The sequence below is a fragment of the Aedes aegypti genome, chromosome 2 (assembly GCF_002204515.2).
Source record: "Aedes aegypti strain LVP_AGWG chromosome 2, AaegL5.0 Primary Assembly, whole genome shotgun sequence".
NCBI classification, from domain to species: domain Eukaryota; kingdom Metazoa; phylum Arthropoda; class Insecta; order Diptera; family Culicidae; genus Aedes; species Aedes aegypti.
The window spans coordinates 354,640,781-354,658,505 of record NC_035108.1 but is presented as its reverse complement, the minus strand read 5'-3'; the positions used below and the strand labels follow the sequence as shown (position 1 = coordinate 354,658,505).

Below are 17,725 nucleotides of genomic sequence, written 5' to 3'. Positions count from 1 at the left end.
ATTGGTACATTATTCTTGTGGGTCAAAAATTAGTGCTTTTCCCTACCATAAAAATAGCGTTCTGTGAAATTTTTAAATTTTTCGGTGGTTATTTCAAGGTGGTCCAAAGACAATGTAGGTTTATGTGAAAATTACAATGGAGATTTAAAAAAAATGTTCCAAACACGTTAGTACTATAATCTAATTTCAAATTTACAACCTCTTAATAAAAACTCATTCTTTAAATGTTGCTGGAGACCAGTGTTGTGAAAAACTCAATTTCTCACAACTCACGCTTGAGATTTATCATGCGTGAGTTGTGAATCATGCAACTCAGTAGTCAAAAAATCATGGATGAGTTGGCTCACCTTTTAGACTCATTGTCTCGTATTTCCACAGTTTACTAACACACGGCAATAACTTCTTGTTAGTCTGTTAAAATTAAAGTAATCCTTTCTAATGCAAACAACAATATACGGGTTTCACGAGTTTCTGCCGGGTATTGCGACTGAATCATTTTTTACGGTTTGAGTTGATTGAGTTGATTTTGCATCAAAATCTCAAGCGTGAGATTTGCGAAGCAGATCTCTAATGAGTTTGCTCTCACGGGAGAGCGTATTGATTTAGATTTTGAGTATGAGTCTATCAACACTGCTGGAGACACTAACCTTTTCAAGCTAATTTTGTTTGGGATTTTTAAATAAGTTTGCAGGGCTATAATCCCATAAGGAGGTAAATAATAGCAAACAAACTGGATATCTCTTCTTCCATCCGTCGGATGGAATTGTTTTCATCAGCAACTTTCTTTATCATAGTTTGAATTATGAATTTTCACTGTGAGTTGCAGGTCTAATGTGTTTGGAACATTTTTCACGATTTCTCCATAGTAATTTCCACCCACATCGTCTTTGGGCCACCTTTACATCAACACCGAGAAAGTTGACAATTATACAGAACACCATTTTTATGATAAGAATGGTAAATAAGATATGGAAGATAGAATTTATAACCTATTTTTAATCTAAACCGCTATATTCATTCAATGATCTCACCAGGGCCGCATTTACGTGTGGACCGAGGCACACTGGGGCAGATCGTTGTTTTCAACGGCCAAAACCTCTAGTACTCTGGATATGCATCCTAGAGGTTTGGTGTCTTAGACAAAGTATTTTGAAATAATTTGTACTACATTTTGACTCATTCAGAATTGATCTAGATCAGTTTTATCTTATGATCGGAGCGTCCTAGCAAAAAACTTTCTTCTGCAAAGTTGTTCATTGAGGCAGTTTTGTCATTCTTCAGAAGACACTTACACTCTATCACTGACGTGGATGGCGATATATGACAGTTTAGTAAAAACAGCCAAAAAATCGATTTTGACCATTTTTTCATGTAAAAAAATTGTTAAAAAATAATTTATCATCAAATTACATCATTCACCTGCAAAATTTTCAGGTTTCATTTTTTCATTTTTAGTAAAAACAGTTTAAAAATAGTATTTTACAAAATCCAGGATAACTCATGAAGCGGCAGTTGGCGGCATCTAATATATTGTATACGACTAGTCAAAAACATGAGTTTCATTATCACGAGGAAAGAAAAGTAGGGCCTCGTCCGGCTTTTTTGAAGTGGCGGTTTGAAAATTTGATGAAAATGTGTTAAAAAATGCTTATTTTCGATAAGTTTTTCATTAGTTTATATTTTTAAAATGTATTTCAGAAACATATTGAATTTTGACAAAGTGAAGAAGTCATCTCTAAACTGGTGTTCTAATAAACATTTCACCGGAATTCAAGATAATTGTTCCATATGTGTAAGTACATCCTTTGATTTTTATTAGGATGATAGTATTGTGTTTAATAAAAGTCATATTACACGATGCAAATAAATGAAATTCGTCTGAGTTTTCAGAACTTAATATAGTTTTTTTTTCTAAATTTGGTTATTCTCACAACTTTGTTTTTATTGAACAGATCGTTTTAACTATTGTCTTGGAGCACTTGTATGGGGATATGTTTGACATCCTGCCACAGCATTAAGATCAACAAATTAATTATCTAATCAGTTATTGGGTCACGCTTATGAATCCTACACATCAGCGTTGAAAAAAAAAATTAAATTATTCTCAAAACAACGATATTCCTACAGAGATTAATATTAATTTTTTTAAGAATTTCTTTAGAAACTCCTCCATAATGACCACAGCTGGAGCTCTTCTTGGAATTTCTTTAATCATAATTTAGAGAATTTCTCAAGTAGCTCACCCAAACCTTTCTCGACATGTTTTAGATAAAGTGTGGAAATCAAAATATAATCCTTGGAGGAACACTGACGTACATCTGGATAAATTCTTGAATTGTACATTGACCAAATCCTTGAAAATTGCTAAAGCGCTGTACAAATTTTCGTATAAATTTTGAAAATATCGGTAAAAGTACTACTTGCAAAGTTCCTATATTATTTTCTTGAAAAAAAATGGTCGGTGAAATTCCAGAGAATTCTCTAGAGATATTCTTCCAGTAATCACTATTGCTGGTCAAATTTCTTGAAAAACTCGTGAGATGATTCTTGTAGAGAGCCTTCAACAATCTTAGCAATTGTGTAAGAGTTCCAGGTGAAAAATCAACTGAATTTTTGAAGAAATTAAAAAAAGAGTTTTTGGAGCAGTTCTCAGAGGTATCGAAACACATGGGCTTATTCTACGAGTCGCGTGGGGTGAGAATTGTCGGTTTCGTATAGCGAGGTGTCGATTCTCGACTCGAATGAAGTGACTCTCCATTTGGTTTACACGGCGAGCCAATTCACTTGTGTCGAGAATTGGCACCTCGCTATACGAAACTAAACATTCTCATCTCACGCCACTCGTAGAATACCGTTTTGCTCCGAATTGCCGGACGCTTCGAAATCCGGACACTATTGAGGAAGTATTAGGTTTTTGATGCGCGTTTTACTAAAAAATATTTATGTAGATCGATCGTTAGGTTTGATGGGCTCATTTAGAAGTTATCTGCATCAGGCTACTGTATATTAATAAATGAATAAATAAAATTAAATTGCTTGTCACTTGCAGTGAAAATTTTCTTTGTTACAAGGGCCAATGCTAAGAACAACAGCTGAGGCAATAGGGTAAGTGATCCATTAGTTGGGTTAGGCTCCTATAGTTGCTGTAGTGCCATTTATACTGATATCTTTGAATTAACCACAGAACCTATAAATATATCGCAACTAAAAGAACAGGGTACCAATGGACCTATGCACGGGTTCATTATTTGACGTTTTAGCGGTGCCGTGTTATTTATGTAACCATGGAAACTAGTGACTTCGGCACCGCTCAAACGTCAAATTAGTGAACTCGTGCATCGGTCCATGGACCTTTGCACGAGTTCACTAATTTGACATTTGAGCGGTGCCGTATTCACTAGCTACCATGGTAACGTAAATAACATGGCACCGCTCAAACGTCAACGACTGAACTCGTGCATTGGTCCATGGACCGATGCACGAGTTCACTATCTGACGTTTGAGCGGTGCCGTGTTATTTACGTGACCATAGAAACCAATGAATTCGGCACCGCTCAAACGTCAAATTAGTGAACTCGTGCACAGGTCCATAGTGGAGGTATTATTTTTCACTGACATGCCGTAGGTTACTGCGATGAAATCAAATTATTTTACGTTCATCCATGAATTTGCGTGGGAAATCATGCCTTCAATTTACTTTCGTCCTTAGGTGTCCGGATTTCGAGTCGAAATGATAAACCCATCAGTCTCAGCTTGCATTTCTCCGAGAATTTGTTGAAAAAAAAATTGAGAAGTGAGGTTTTTGAAGATGATTTTCTTAAAGAGTTTATGGGGCTATTCATAGAACAATCCAAACAGAACTATCAGAAGCGATTTCTTACGGAATATCTTGGGAGTTTACTGAATATAAACCTAGATGAACCTAACTCGAAGAGAAGAATTAATAGAGCTATTCCAAAGAAATGCCTTACGAAATTGTTGAGAACACGATGGAGAAATCCTAAATGTCGTTCAATTCTAGAACAATTTATGGAATAATACATGCAGTGGTTATTGAATAAATTCCTTGATGAATATCAGGAGAAAATATCTAGAGAAATATAAAGTTGGATTCCAGTTGGAATTTCAGGCGAACAAAGAGGAGCTTTCACTAACTCTAGGGGGAGTCCATAAGCAACGTGGTAATTTTTTTTCTAACATTTGACTGTTTTTCTGAGGACATTAGGGAAATAATGATAACTAAAACCGAACAGGTGACATAATAAGGGAAATTTTAAAATAATCAATGGTTATTTGTGAATGCTTCTGACAACATATTTTGACGAAATTCAGATTGTAGCATGGGAAATTTCAAATTATTTATGGTTAGAATTTCTTGAAAAATATTTGAATATAATGGACAGGAAGAGGATCCAAGGGGGCGGTCACTCTACACACTCAGTCGGCGCATATGGTTTTAAAATGTGTCTTCAGAGCGCCAAAGTGCGCCAAGCGTGCCCAGCTTGCTATAACACCACATGCTATAGAAACCCAATGAACTAAAACTTTCGGGATAACTTTATCAGCAAACATTGAAATCTGAATTTTTTATTTTGATTTCCTACAAGGTGTTTTAGGATGTGATTCTGCAAAATCCAATTTTACGTAGAATATTTACAGGGATTTAAAACCAACAAATTCTCGGGTTACATTTGTCGTCTTTAATTTAGATATGTACATTCATATGATTTTCTGTACAAAGCAAGATGCGAAAACGGCTGCAAATCACAATGGTTGGTGAATTGAAGATCACAAGAAACATTTTTCAACTTGCTATAGCCCTTGCATCTAATCGTTGAATCCTTAATTTTTCCAGCTTTTAACCCCTCTACCGACAGCTTCAATTTTTACCACCAAAAAAATTTTCAGATCGCAATAACTTTTTTGTTTCTAAATTTTTTTTGCACCATTTTTTCACAAGATCTCAAAAAACTCTTCTAGTTTAAGAAGCCGTGTCGATATTATTCATTGGTGATCTGGTTTGGAGATATTCCGATGTTCCTTGGGGGACCGCCCTTTTCCATATAAAATGTCTTAGGCGGCCATTTTGTTTTAGGCAAATTTATCAAAAAAATAAAATATGTACTATACAATATCAGGTAATGAGGAGCTACTCTGAAAAAATCATACAAATCGGTTGAGTATTCTTGGAGAAATCAGGAAATTACGATATGAGGTTTTGTAGAGTTTTCAAGATCTTTATTTGTCCAAGGTGGTACCAGAAACATAAATGCCCATTACTAAAAGACGGCTGCACCAAATTGCTTCATTTTTTCATAGCATACTCGCATTAATATATCATTTCGAGGAGTGAATATCCGAATACGATAAAAATTCTGTAGACTGAGATATTTACATGGGTTATGGCTACGCGACGGTCCCTCAAGGAATTTTGGAATATCTTCGGATCCAGATGACCAATGATCAGTATCGACACAAATCCTAAAACTAGAAGAGTTTTTTGAGAACTTATAAAAGAATGGTGCAAACATATCCAGAAACAAAAAAAGCTATCGCAATTTGAATATTTTTTTAGCGGTAAAAAATGAAGCTGCCGGTAGAGGGATTAACTGGAATAGCGATTAGACGTTTGAACGGTGTCATGATCACATAAATAACACGGCACCGCTAATTTTCCAACGAGTAAACTCGTTCATTGATCCACTATGAACCTATAAACTTGTTCAATGAGGACAAAATGGATCAGTAAAGAAATGTATGGCGTTCTGCTTTTCTTATTGAATGTATTAATAATAGTTATAAAGTTGAGATAAGATTTAAGATTAATTAAGATCCTGCATACACCTAGTTTTATGACGGTCGTCAATCGGCTAGGAAGGATCACAGTTTTAAATACTTAACCCGAAACACTATTATTTTCCAAAACAGCAATTTCTTCAATTTTTGTACGATTTTTTTTTGTACGATTGAAAAAAAATGCTCCCAGGGGGTTTCAAATTTCCCCTAGAGCAATTCAACCAATACAATGTTTTTGGTTAACTGAAGCTGTATGTGAATCGTGTCAAATCTTACCAAGAATAGTGTTATTTTAGGTTTCTAAGATCCGAATACCTAATAAAGAATTGCAAAGTAATAATACTGGCATCGCTTACGAGGCAAATTTGAATAGGTGGCTGATTTCGGAGCTAAGACCCCCAGTGCTCTAGATATGCGTGGTTCGGGATCTTCGACAAAGTATTTTAGAATGAGTCGAACTATGACATTTTAATGGCGACGGGATTGATCTAGATAAATTTCAACTGATCTAGATTAGTTTTGTCTTTTGATGTGAACGTTGTAGTTAAAAACTTCCTTCTGTAATGTTTTTCAATGAGACATTTTTTCGACATAAATTTGCTTGTCAAAAGGCAGTAAGCATGTACGAGCAGAAAAATAAATTTGTTACTACACTCAAAACTTACGTTGCTGAAAAGAACTAAAAAAAATCTTTTTTAACTGTTTGCTTATGATTTAACCCTCGTATACCCAAATTTTTATTTTCGATCTAAATATTATTTTTCGTTATCTAAAATCGTTTTGGGTAATAATTTATTTTTTTCGCAAGTTTTTAAATTTTGGTTTTTGATTTTTATAATTTTTATTTTTAACATCCCTATCCTTTTTCATTTTTTCTTGAAGCCTCTTCTGGTTGTTGATTTTTGGCAATAATAAAAATTTAAATTTTTACGGTGCCTTTAAAAATATTTAATTTTTAATTTTTTTCAGGAGCATTTTTTATTTTCCGTGTAACTAATGGAAAAACAGGTTTGAAATTATTTCAATACCACTAGGATCTTCTTCTGTGATAGGTTGATTTGAGAAAAACATAAAAGGCATGTTTTTTTTGTATTACACCTTAAATGAGCCCAAGGCATTTGATAGTTACAAAATGCAATTTTTCATACAAAAATACGAAAATGTTTGAAAAGTCATTAAAAACTCGCATATGTGCGTGTTGTAAGGCAAGGCTTAAGCCAAAAATAAAATCATTTTTATTTCCGAGCTACGAAAAAATATACAAAATTGCAAAGTGTACCCCTTCTAAAGGCGGGGTTGGATACTAGAGGGTTAATATTCAATGCAGTGATATGCAGTTTCTTCATCAGTCATAAGATTGCAGTAGTTTAAAGAACATTTTTAAGTAAAACAAGAAATTTTGATTACACTTAAAATTTCTTTAAACAAATCAGCTACAAGAGATATTAGTTTTTTTAACTGTTTGCGTATAAATCGAAATTAAAAGCATAGGCATGCAGTCTTTTCACATAAATTAGATTGTATAATTCCAGTGAACAAGTCGGTATAAATAGTTTAGAGCTCATTGAATTACTTTGAAATGAGCCAGAAACATTTATAGAAAACTCCAAATTTGCTGAGAAAATAATAGAAAAAAATCATTTTCCTTAAAATTTCAGCTTCCTTGCAAGTTTTAGATTAGTTCTTATGTTTTTCCTACTAAACATGGGCTGAAAGCATTCGTTTGACAAATTGAAAGCATTGAAAATCTTACGATTGTGCAAAACTTGTAATTTGCACAGGTGGCGAGTACTGGTACACTTTTCCTAATACTATTTTTGAGTCAATAAAATTCACCATAGCTCACATACATGAGCTGAATTCAATTGAATTTATTCAGGCAGAACATCGATCTTTCAGAATTGTTTGGTTTTTAGTTATACTAGATCGAGTGTCTTAGTGACTTCAGGAAAACATACTCCAACCATACGAAATAACAAAAGTATTTGTATTACATAGCCCAACAAATATAAGTTTTTTGTTTGCCTCAAGGATCAAATTATGTGTTTCCAGTGAATTTGGGATTGCTGAATCTGATGCCATTCTGAGAAATGTTCTCGCTTGTCACAATTTTGAGTTACAGGTTGTCAATTTGTATAAAACACTGGTATCAATCTACTTAATGATTTAATCCACCTAGCATGTAAATAAGAACTTCAGCTTTCATTTAAGATACAATTTGGTTTAAATTGCTCGATTAAATTTAGAAGAAATTGATTTTTTAGAATGGAGACTGCAAGCTTCATACATAATTCTTCGTTTGTCTTATATGGCAAAATACAATAAATTGCTAAATAATCAGAAAACAACTGTTGAGCATTGAAACTTTTGTGAACTTTATTGATAACTATTGCTTAGCATATGAAGTTTAAATTCTGTGACAAATTAAGCAAATCAATTGTCACACAAGCTGACCAACTTGCCAAGTTGGCTGAAATCTTCAAATTCTGTATTTACTTAACTAGACGTGCGATGATATATTTGAAAATGGCAATGGAATCAGCAATCGCAAAATAATTACGGTAAAGTGTTCCGCACAATAATTATTTGTTATGTTATAAATTTTGTCTATTTGATCAAACATCTGCAAAAACATATCATTGGAAAAATGGAATTGAGGACATAGTTGATTTATCTTTACAAGATCAAAATATCATCTAGTCTGGTCTGTTTCAACATCGACCAAAAGTTCGAAGAATTCTATTTCTGTACGAAATTAATCCATGTATACCTAGATGTGGCGCACTAGTTTAGCATCCAAATCGATTTCAGCTCCACATCGAAGAACGTTCCATTCCAGTCTACTAATTGATTATTCCTTTTCCATCTGCTTACCGTTACAGCCAGCGATTTGGAAGCGAACGATATGTATCGTGACCTACTTAGCCAGAACGGGGCCCCCGAAATCGAATCGTACAAACCGGAGGTGGAGCTGGAGGCGGGCATCAGCTACGAGATGACCTGCAAAGCCAGCGAACCCATCCGATGGCACATCAAACGCACAGAGCAAGAGGTTTGTCGGTTATTAACTTTCACGTGTGATACAGTAACAACTTGATGTTTCTACAGGACATCGAACCTCCACTGATCGAGATCGCAACTATAGATACCAACGATACGGACAAACCGTTCGGAATCAAGGTGACCATTCCGGAGACTTCGGCCGAGGCCGTAGGTCGATACTACTGTATATTCGAATCGATCGATAACTCAGACCACGACGTAGATTTGGAAGACGTGGAAGCCGACTACAAAGCCACCAGTACCTACATTTTTGTTAAGGATCCAAATAGCCCCCTAGTTCCAGTGACTCATCTCGTCGTCTACGCACAGCAGTACGAGGACGTGGTTATTCCCTGTAAACCGTCGTCCAAGGATATTACCGTCGAGTTGGTCAAAGACGAACAGGAGGTAATTACAACCGGGAACCTTCGTTACCATTTCAATGCTTCTCTTTCAGATCTCATCTTTCTCTTCGAGGCTTTCAATTTTCCCTCTGACCTGAACTCTGTCCGCTGATCTTCCTTTCTTCCGCTATTCTAGTACAACGAAACCTATCGGGGAGCAGTGTTTGACCCTGCCAAGGGCTTCCTGCTGCGCAATGAAACCAATGAGCTCCGGTGGCTACCAATGTATCACTGCTACCATCGTGAGCACGAGCAAAGTCAGCCCTTCATTCTTAGTTTGCAATGTACGTGTGGAGTCGATTTTCAATTTATATTCCAAATCCCCTCGAATCCTTTCTTATAATTAACAGTGCTGTCATTTCGGCCACTGATATCCCTCACTTGTAGATTCAACGCCGTCAATAACGCCAACTTGTTTATAGGAAATCGTGCTGACTCATACCCAATATATTCGCCCCGATCCATCCGTTTCCCCCAGTGCTAGCATACCACCTGAAGGCGATATGTTTTTACTCGATAAAATGTATCCCACGCTTCAGGCAGCCGGACGACTAATTCTGTACAGAGATTACACCTGTTCCCTAAGCGTAGTGTAAATAAGGCACACCGTATCGCGAATTGATATTATTTTACTACGTTGAAACTGATCTGGGGTTGCACCAAGTAAGTAATCGAGCACCAGCTGATAATTTTTAGAGTTGGGATGAGTTGAGATTGTTCGTTTAAAAAGTATGTGCAGTGATTGAGCGATAACTGATGGTAATTAAAGATTTGCCTTCAATGAATTGAAAACATAGCATTTCAATACCGTCAGTCGGGGCTACGTAATTTGTGAACGCCGCCTTATGACATCTCAAAACTATTGAGTACCAAAAAACTTCTTACAAATGCAAAGATTATTTCTTTGCTTCATAAAATATACTTCACATGAACATTTCTTCATAATTGCAGGAATTAATGTGCAACTGACTAATCTCATATCGTTTATATCGTATAAGAGAATCAAAACCTTTTTTTAACTTAACTACTTGATTATCGCAGTTTATGATAGTTTCAACAATAGTTCATTCATATCAATTGAAACAATCAAGCATTTGAGCTATAGAGCCCCATTTAACCCGTTGTCTGTGTTCTGGGGTCAATATGACCCCTATGTTTGTAAGAACAATAAGTGTTGTGTCCAGTCTCACGTCGCGTCTTGTCTACGTTAGCACAAAATCTTAAAAATGAGTTAATTGAGCTTTACTGAAAATATTTAAAACCACTCTATTTCGGGGATGAGTTTTTGCTAAAAAAAAAAGTCCAAAAATAGCAAAAGTCTGTTTTCCAACTCGGACGCTTATATCTCCAAATCAGTTATATATAAAGCTATACTTTCTTCGGTGAAGATTTGCAACAGAGGCAGGACCACTATATTATACAGTGGTTACAGCTCCATTATCGTCCCCTTGATGCTACAATTAGACAACTCGGAAATCCAAATTTCGAACCAACATTGGAAGTTTTACCGTTTCAAAAGGTGATGGTTAATCACAGAGAATACGATTGAAAAGTAATCTTCGTCTTGTTTACTTTGAATCACATGCTTAAGATCTGTTAATAACTGGCAGATTTAATAAAGATTTATGTTTCGACAAATTGAACTCTTAAAATCAAATTCCGAGTTATCTAGTTGTAGCATTGAGGCTCTGTTTAGCTTTAAATATTACAAACTCAATAATCTCAAATATGAGTTATGTTAGAAGCCTAGTATCTTCAGCAAATTTGTCCATTTGTTCAAGGGCAACAAATTGCTTCTTTAGTTAGTTTCATATTTTGACGGTAGAAGGCGCTAGTGAGCATTAAAATTTAAAACTCATATATCTCAGGATTTTGTTCAGTGAAGTTACTGAATAAACCAAGCCTAATGTTTAGCATACCTGATTAGTACGTATAGTTTCACTAGGTGGCAATAATGAGCATCAAATACATTAAGATTCCGTTTTTGGCAATAAATTCAAAAATGTTTAGTTGCCAAAAATGGAACCGTGCCAAAATTGGAATCCATTTTTTTCATTTTATTTTCAATAATTATATTTTTAGAATATCATTAGAATGTTGTCACATATTTTTCTTTGTTTTTTTTGAAACATATGATGGATACAATGAGACGTATTTCTGTATTCTAACAGAAGTCTTCGCAAAACAAAAGTGTTCTGAAATTGAAACTTAACTGAATGATTTTTTAATTTAATGAACATTAAAAATCAGTTTACACTTTAAGCTCTTGCGTCAAACTAGACCAAATTAATTTGAGAATAATTCCTTTGAATTATGTGTTGCAATTGCGTTACTCACAAATAGTGTTATGTTCCAAAACAGAATATTGACAGAATATTAATAAAAGCTGATTAGGATTTTTCATAGAAATATGGATATGAAATTCATAGAGAAATAATTTTAATGGTATAGAACACTGTTTCTCAACCTTGGTAAAGGCGAAAAAACGGCTCGCTATGAGGTGTTCGTTTCAGCGTGCTTTTTACATGGTCGAGGGTCCGCGGACCCCCTGTTGAGAAACGTGGGTATAGAACAATGGTACTCAACCTGCGACCTGCAGTTCGTTTAAAGTCCTCATGATCCATAAATGGGAATCATATTTTCGTAGAATACAGAAGAATTTTAGAAGATGAGCTACATACGTATATGTCATACACGGTTTATGGACAAAAGGTCGAAAGACAAAACGTTGAAAGGACAAAATGACGAAAGGACAAAACGTCGAAAATTATTTGCTTGCTGGGAAATTTTTCCTTCTTTTTTGTGCTTCGACCTTTTGTCCTTTCGACCTTTTGTCATAGATTCGTCATACAGCTACCCAGAGAGGAAAATACTCAATCCAGCCTCACCTATATTGACACTTGATGCTGGGTAGAATAATCGTTGATTTTTATTTGTTTTATCCTCACCTTGGCAGCACAACAAAGACTAAGAAAGGGCTTGCTGCAAGATTGTCAGTTTCCTTTTAACCTGCTGATACTCAACCGCTTTGTGATAATCGTAAGCAAAAAATGATTTTCATTCGAACCAACTTGACTTTTTTACATTCCGCTTCGGGAAGTTGTAATTTTTGCGCGAAGCACACTAAAGACGCGTCATTATCATCGATTCCGTCATCGGATCGTTCATTACCCGTAAAGCAGCATATTTTTAATTAATATGAACCTCATTGATAATCAATTTTCTAAAACTGACACTCTTGTTCTGATAATCAAAAACACCAACGACATACGGGCATGGTTATTTTTTCTTCGTCTATGTTTGTGCCACCTTCATTGGTACAATCATATCACCATACTTTGATGGTGGCACAAATGTCAGTGAATTGAGTATAGTGAGCATTATTTTTTTCGTCCCTGCACCTACCATACAAAATCAAAGCAAATTTTCAGGATTTAGCTATGAAACCCGAAGAACTCGATATGAATCTTCAGGTGCTCGTAAGAAATCCAAAGGAACACGCTAGGACTCTGAAGCATATCATTGGCAATCCACAGGATCCCGCTTTCAATTATCAGAAACTCGCTTAGTATTCCGATATGAATTGACATATGTCCAAGAGAGTTTTGATACTTTTTCTCGAATACTGGTTCTCCGAATGTCATTTACCTGAACGCTAGTTCCCCGAATAGCCCGTTTGCCTGAAAAGCTTCGAACACTAATAATTATCATAACCTCATACATCATTTGATATGCACCCTTCTCTATTTATTTGGCGGTTATTTGGAGTTTCTGCGTCCCGAGCAACTTTAGCAAAAAAAAAGTCTATTATTTCCAGTCTTGCAGTTCCCAAATTTTGCTGGAAACCTTTTCAGAATCTTCAGAATTTAGCCAGAAATCATCTAGATATGACTAAAAGTTCACAGTATCCCGCTTGTGCTCTGTGCGAACGTATTGTTTCAAGTGGTTTTTTATTACTGGCAGACTCAAGTTGGCTAGTCACACAGTTTGAATTCCTGAGAAAAGATGTTGGAATTCCATTTCAGTTACATATAGACATTAACCTCTCTACTAACAACATCATTTTTTCAACACGAAATAATATTCAAATCACGATAACTTTTTTGTTTCTCGATGTTTTTGTGCCATTTTTCCAGAGTTCTTAAAAAACTCTTTTAATTTAATAATCTGTATCGATATTGATGATTGGTTATGAGTGTCCGAAATATGGATCCGGAGATATTCAAAAATTTCCCAAGTAAATGAGCTCGTACGGGAGCCCTAATAGTAGCTGGAATTTCGGGAAATATTGATGAAGATGGTGGTAGTCGGTGTGAAACTGATCTGTTTTGCAAATTTCTGAAGCAAAAAAACGATATTAAAAATAAATACAAATTTTAATGGTATTCAAAATTGTTGCCAAAAACGGATTCATTTTGATGCTGAAATCGGAGGATACCATAAACGTAATTCCACTGTATTTCAAAACCATATACCCTTAGATTCTCGACAAAATCTTGAAGACTGGTGCTTTCGAAAAAGTTGTACTTTCGATCGTTACTATCGAATTAAATCGAATTTATATAAGGTTTCTCCATAGTCTGGTATTACGAAAATAAGCTGAAGCAAACGAATACCGCAGGTTTCTGAAATCGGAAACACAGAATTTAATGGTTTCCAATTGAAGAGTGAAGAACATTTTTGTCGAAAATACTTAAAACTAGGTTATCAGCTAGTTCCACTCAGTTGCCAAAAATCGAATCAATCGGGCACGCACCGCAAGGGCTGCCTATCAAACAGCTTTACCGAAAACATCAACCTTCTCACTGATCTGTAACGGAAGATATAAAAATTCAAACTTTCCGGTGCTCAGTGGCGTCTCCGAGTGGTTGAATAACGTAATAACACATGGTCCTGAACCTAATGAACAATTTTGCAGAAAACATTGGCTTAAAAGCTGTTTTGCATCATAATATGCAACTTGAAAATATGTAATGCGCTAGGAATCGCTAGTCTCCTAGCGACAAAATATATAACAGCAAATAGCTATTGATCTAACGTACAACTTTACCGGAAACAACAACCTTCTATCGAAACTGCAGCCTCCTAGTTATAGAATACCGAACTAAAAAGCATACAGCACATAGTCCTAAACCTAACAAACAACTTTGCCGAGAACATCGACCTTATAGCAGCTATAATATAGCTGTTCTGCATCGTTAGATGTGTGAGTTTGAAATATTTGTAGCTCACTAGTGCCTCCTAGTTGTAGAATGTTGAACTAATCAAACATGTAAAGTATAGCCTTTACTTACTCCAGGCCTGCCCAACCTTTTTGGCTCTTTTTGACATAAATGGTTGCCGCGTTCGCAAAAATAGTCCGCAACGATAACGCAATAATTAATTTATATTGAATTATTTGCTCACGATGCATGCAAAGGCAAAACTCAGTCCGACCCGGGGGCCGCACCAATTTTTCGACTTGACTGCATCCTAAGCGAAGAATTTGATATAATATCAAATGTTTATATATGACTCAATCAGATATAATACCAAACTTTCTTTTGATGTATAAATTTCTCAGGTCAGACTGTTATTACCCGAGGAGGAACAAATAACTCCTCAATAACTTATGCATACCATATATTGGTATCATACCAAAATTAGGTATTGTTCAGTTGTCAATACCTCAATTTGGTATTATAATGGTATTGAAAAAAATCTTTAAAACAATTAAAAATACTTCATTGAGGTATTGAACAGATATTAAGGTCTGCTGGAGTTATTGAACTACTATTGAAAAATTTCACTTTTATATGAAAATCCATCAAGTATTATTGAGGTATTACAATACCTGATCTAATTATCACCTTGGTATTTGTAGAATATGCAGAAGGTATTATTTGAGGTATTTTCGTATTTTACCTCTTATGCAGGGCTCAAATACCTCCTTTAGGTTGTAAGTATTGGAAATCGTCTAGTATGGAATACCTCAATTTGGTATTCAGTAGTTATTTTCTTCTGCTCGGGTACGAACGCGGCAACCATTTCTGTTAAAAAAGAGGAGCGGTTCCACAGAAAATGACGACTATTTTCCCAAATTTCATTTTTATATTTTTTGATTTGGATGAAATTTTGCACATGCTTTCTTTATGCCCAAAAATGCCTTTTTGCATCATCGGCTCGCCATTTTGAATCTAGCCTTACTTTTGAGAAGGGCCTAAGAAAAAAATCCTTAATAATTTTCAAAAAATTATAACTTGGAAACGATTTGTCCGATCAGTTTGGTGCCTTGCGCAAAGTTTTAGGTTATTGTTGGGACTATCTGGGAAAAAAATAAACACTGTAAAAAAAAATGTTGTAATTTTTTATATATCGAAAATAAAGCTTAAAAATCAATTTTCTCAAAAATCGTATTTTTGATTTTTTTTTTATTTTTTTATATGTTGAAGTAGACAAAAAATGAAGTCTTTTGCACAATGGGTCAAGATGGAGAAATCATGGACAAAAAAGTTGTGATTTTAACAAAAAAGGTTGATTTTTCAATATGGTCTAAATAAACTTTTTGAATGCTTTTCGATTTTATGAAAGTACGCAAAATTTTCAACAAAAAAGGTATATGAGAAAATTTTGCTAATTGCTACCGAAACATTTGAAAAGTTTATTATGACCATTTTCAACAAATTCACCTTTTTTTTTAAAATCATAACTTTTTTGTCCATGATTTCTCCATCTTGACCCACTGTGCAAAATACTTCATTTTTTGTCTACTTCAACATATAAAAAAATAAAAAAAAATTTTTTGATTTTTGAGAAAATTGATTTTTAAGCTTTATTTTCGATATATAAAAAATTACAACATTTTTTTTTACAGTGTATATTTTTTTCCAGATAGTCCCAACAATAACCTAAATCTTTGCGGAAGACACCAAACTGATCGGACAAACCGTTTCTAAGTTATAATTTTTTGAAAATTATTAAGGGTTTTTGTTCTTAGGCCCTTCTCAAAAGTAAGGCTAGAGTCAAAATGGCGAGCCGATGATGCAAAAAGGCATTTTTGGGCATAAAGAAAGCATGTGCAAAATTTCATCCAAATCAAAAAATACAAAAGTAAACCGACATTCGAATTCAAATGGAACCGCTCAGAGCTAAAAAGGTTGGGTAGGCCTGCTTTAAATTAATGTGCAACTTTGCCGAAGACATCAATATCCCAAATCATCAGCATTTAGGACTATCCCAAGAACTAGTTACAGAACGTCATAGACGCTTAGGGGAATAAGAAAATCATGCTTTTTTAGCTACTGCCATTATGCGGTGAAATCCCCAACTAATCGAATCTATGACAAAAGGTCGAAAGGACAAAAGGTCGAAGAACAAAAAACAAGGGACAAAAGGTCGAAAATGGTTTTTCAAAGAAGGAAAAATTTCCCATCAAGCTAATCATTTTCGACCTTTTGTCCTTTCGACCTTTTGTCCATAAACCCAACTAATCAAATATTATGCATTGCAGCCCTATGAGAATATATAACAAGGTGAGGAAGAAGAAACAATGGTTATGGCAAAGAGAAAAAACGTATACAAAAATAACTACGTCACTAATAATTTACACGGCTTCTTATGGGAGCTCACTCGCTTGTAGTTGTGAAACATTATGCACCGTACACGGATGTCACGCATACTAAATGTCTTTTCCACAGCTCGGTTTATATTCTCATTGATTGTAGCCCTTTCCCTATTTCAAATCTTTACCGAAAAAAGCATAATTTTGTATAGAACTGCTTCTGATATTAGCGTCCAATGTTCCAAAAATTAGCTATTTTTAGACCTTTTTTCACTTTAACTCCTCCCCGCAATGAACCATCCTCCTGCTGAATTTTCTAATAGTTTTCAGGTAAATTAAATTAAATTTTCTATCCAGAAATAAATTACACTGCTACAGAAAAATCGAAAATTCGTTCAAATTTCGCGAAGTTATCGCAATTTGAGTTTGGGGCATATCGATCCCAAAACACAGACAACGTAACCTTTATTTCCCACAACCAGACGGTTAAGCAATGCATAATTAAGTAATGAAACATTTGCAACTATTTCTTTTTTATACAAAATTTCTCAATATGTATAATATAAGACTTGATGTGAGCTTTTCATGGATAATTTTGATGATTATGAAAGATTTTTGGACAAACATATATAATCGATTCATTGAAAACCCCAACACAAAGCATCTTTTTAGCAAACTGTTATTGATTGTCGGCCCTGAAAATTTGCCCTGAGACCAAATGTAAATTTTGTTCAGATATGTAAATTTATTTTTCTTTGTCGAAACTCACTTCTTAATTTCGAATCCGTTGATCAACATATTTCAGTGTTGAAGAAAATGGTTTCAACCGTGTTGGCGAAACTATAGGGAGTTGCATGAGTGCCTTCCTAATTTATAGGATTTTCGAATAAATTTTGGAATTATTCCTGCTCTGTGTATCTAAATTCAAATCAAAGTTTAACAG

General features: G+C 34.8%; 1 protein-coding gene across 4 annotated transcripts in view; it reads left to right on the top strand.

Annotated features, from left to right (window-relative positions):
* The window catches only part of LOC5563777 (vascular endothelial growth factor receptor 1), a 161,714-nt gene that overhangs the window by 110,517 nt on the left and 33,472 nt on the right, over positions 1 to 17,725 (top strand). For all 4 annotated transcript variants that reach the window (XM_021846337.1, XM_021846338.1, XM_021846336.1 and 1 more), the window contains exons 3-4: positions 8,679 to 8,848; positions 8,905 to 9,246. In XM_021846337.1, the coding sequence (XP_021702029.1) occupies positions 8,679 to 8,848; positions 8,905 to 9,246 (512 nt within the window). The remainder of the gene's footprint in view (positions 1 to 8,678; positions 8,849 to 8,904; positions 9,247 to 17,725) is intronic.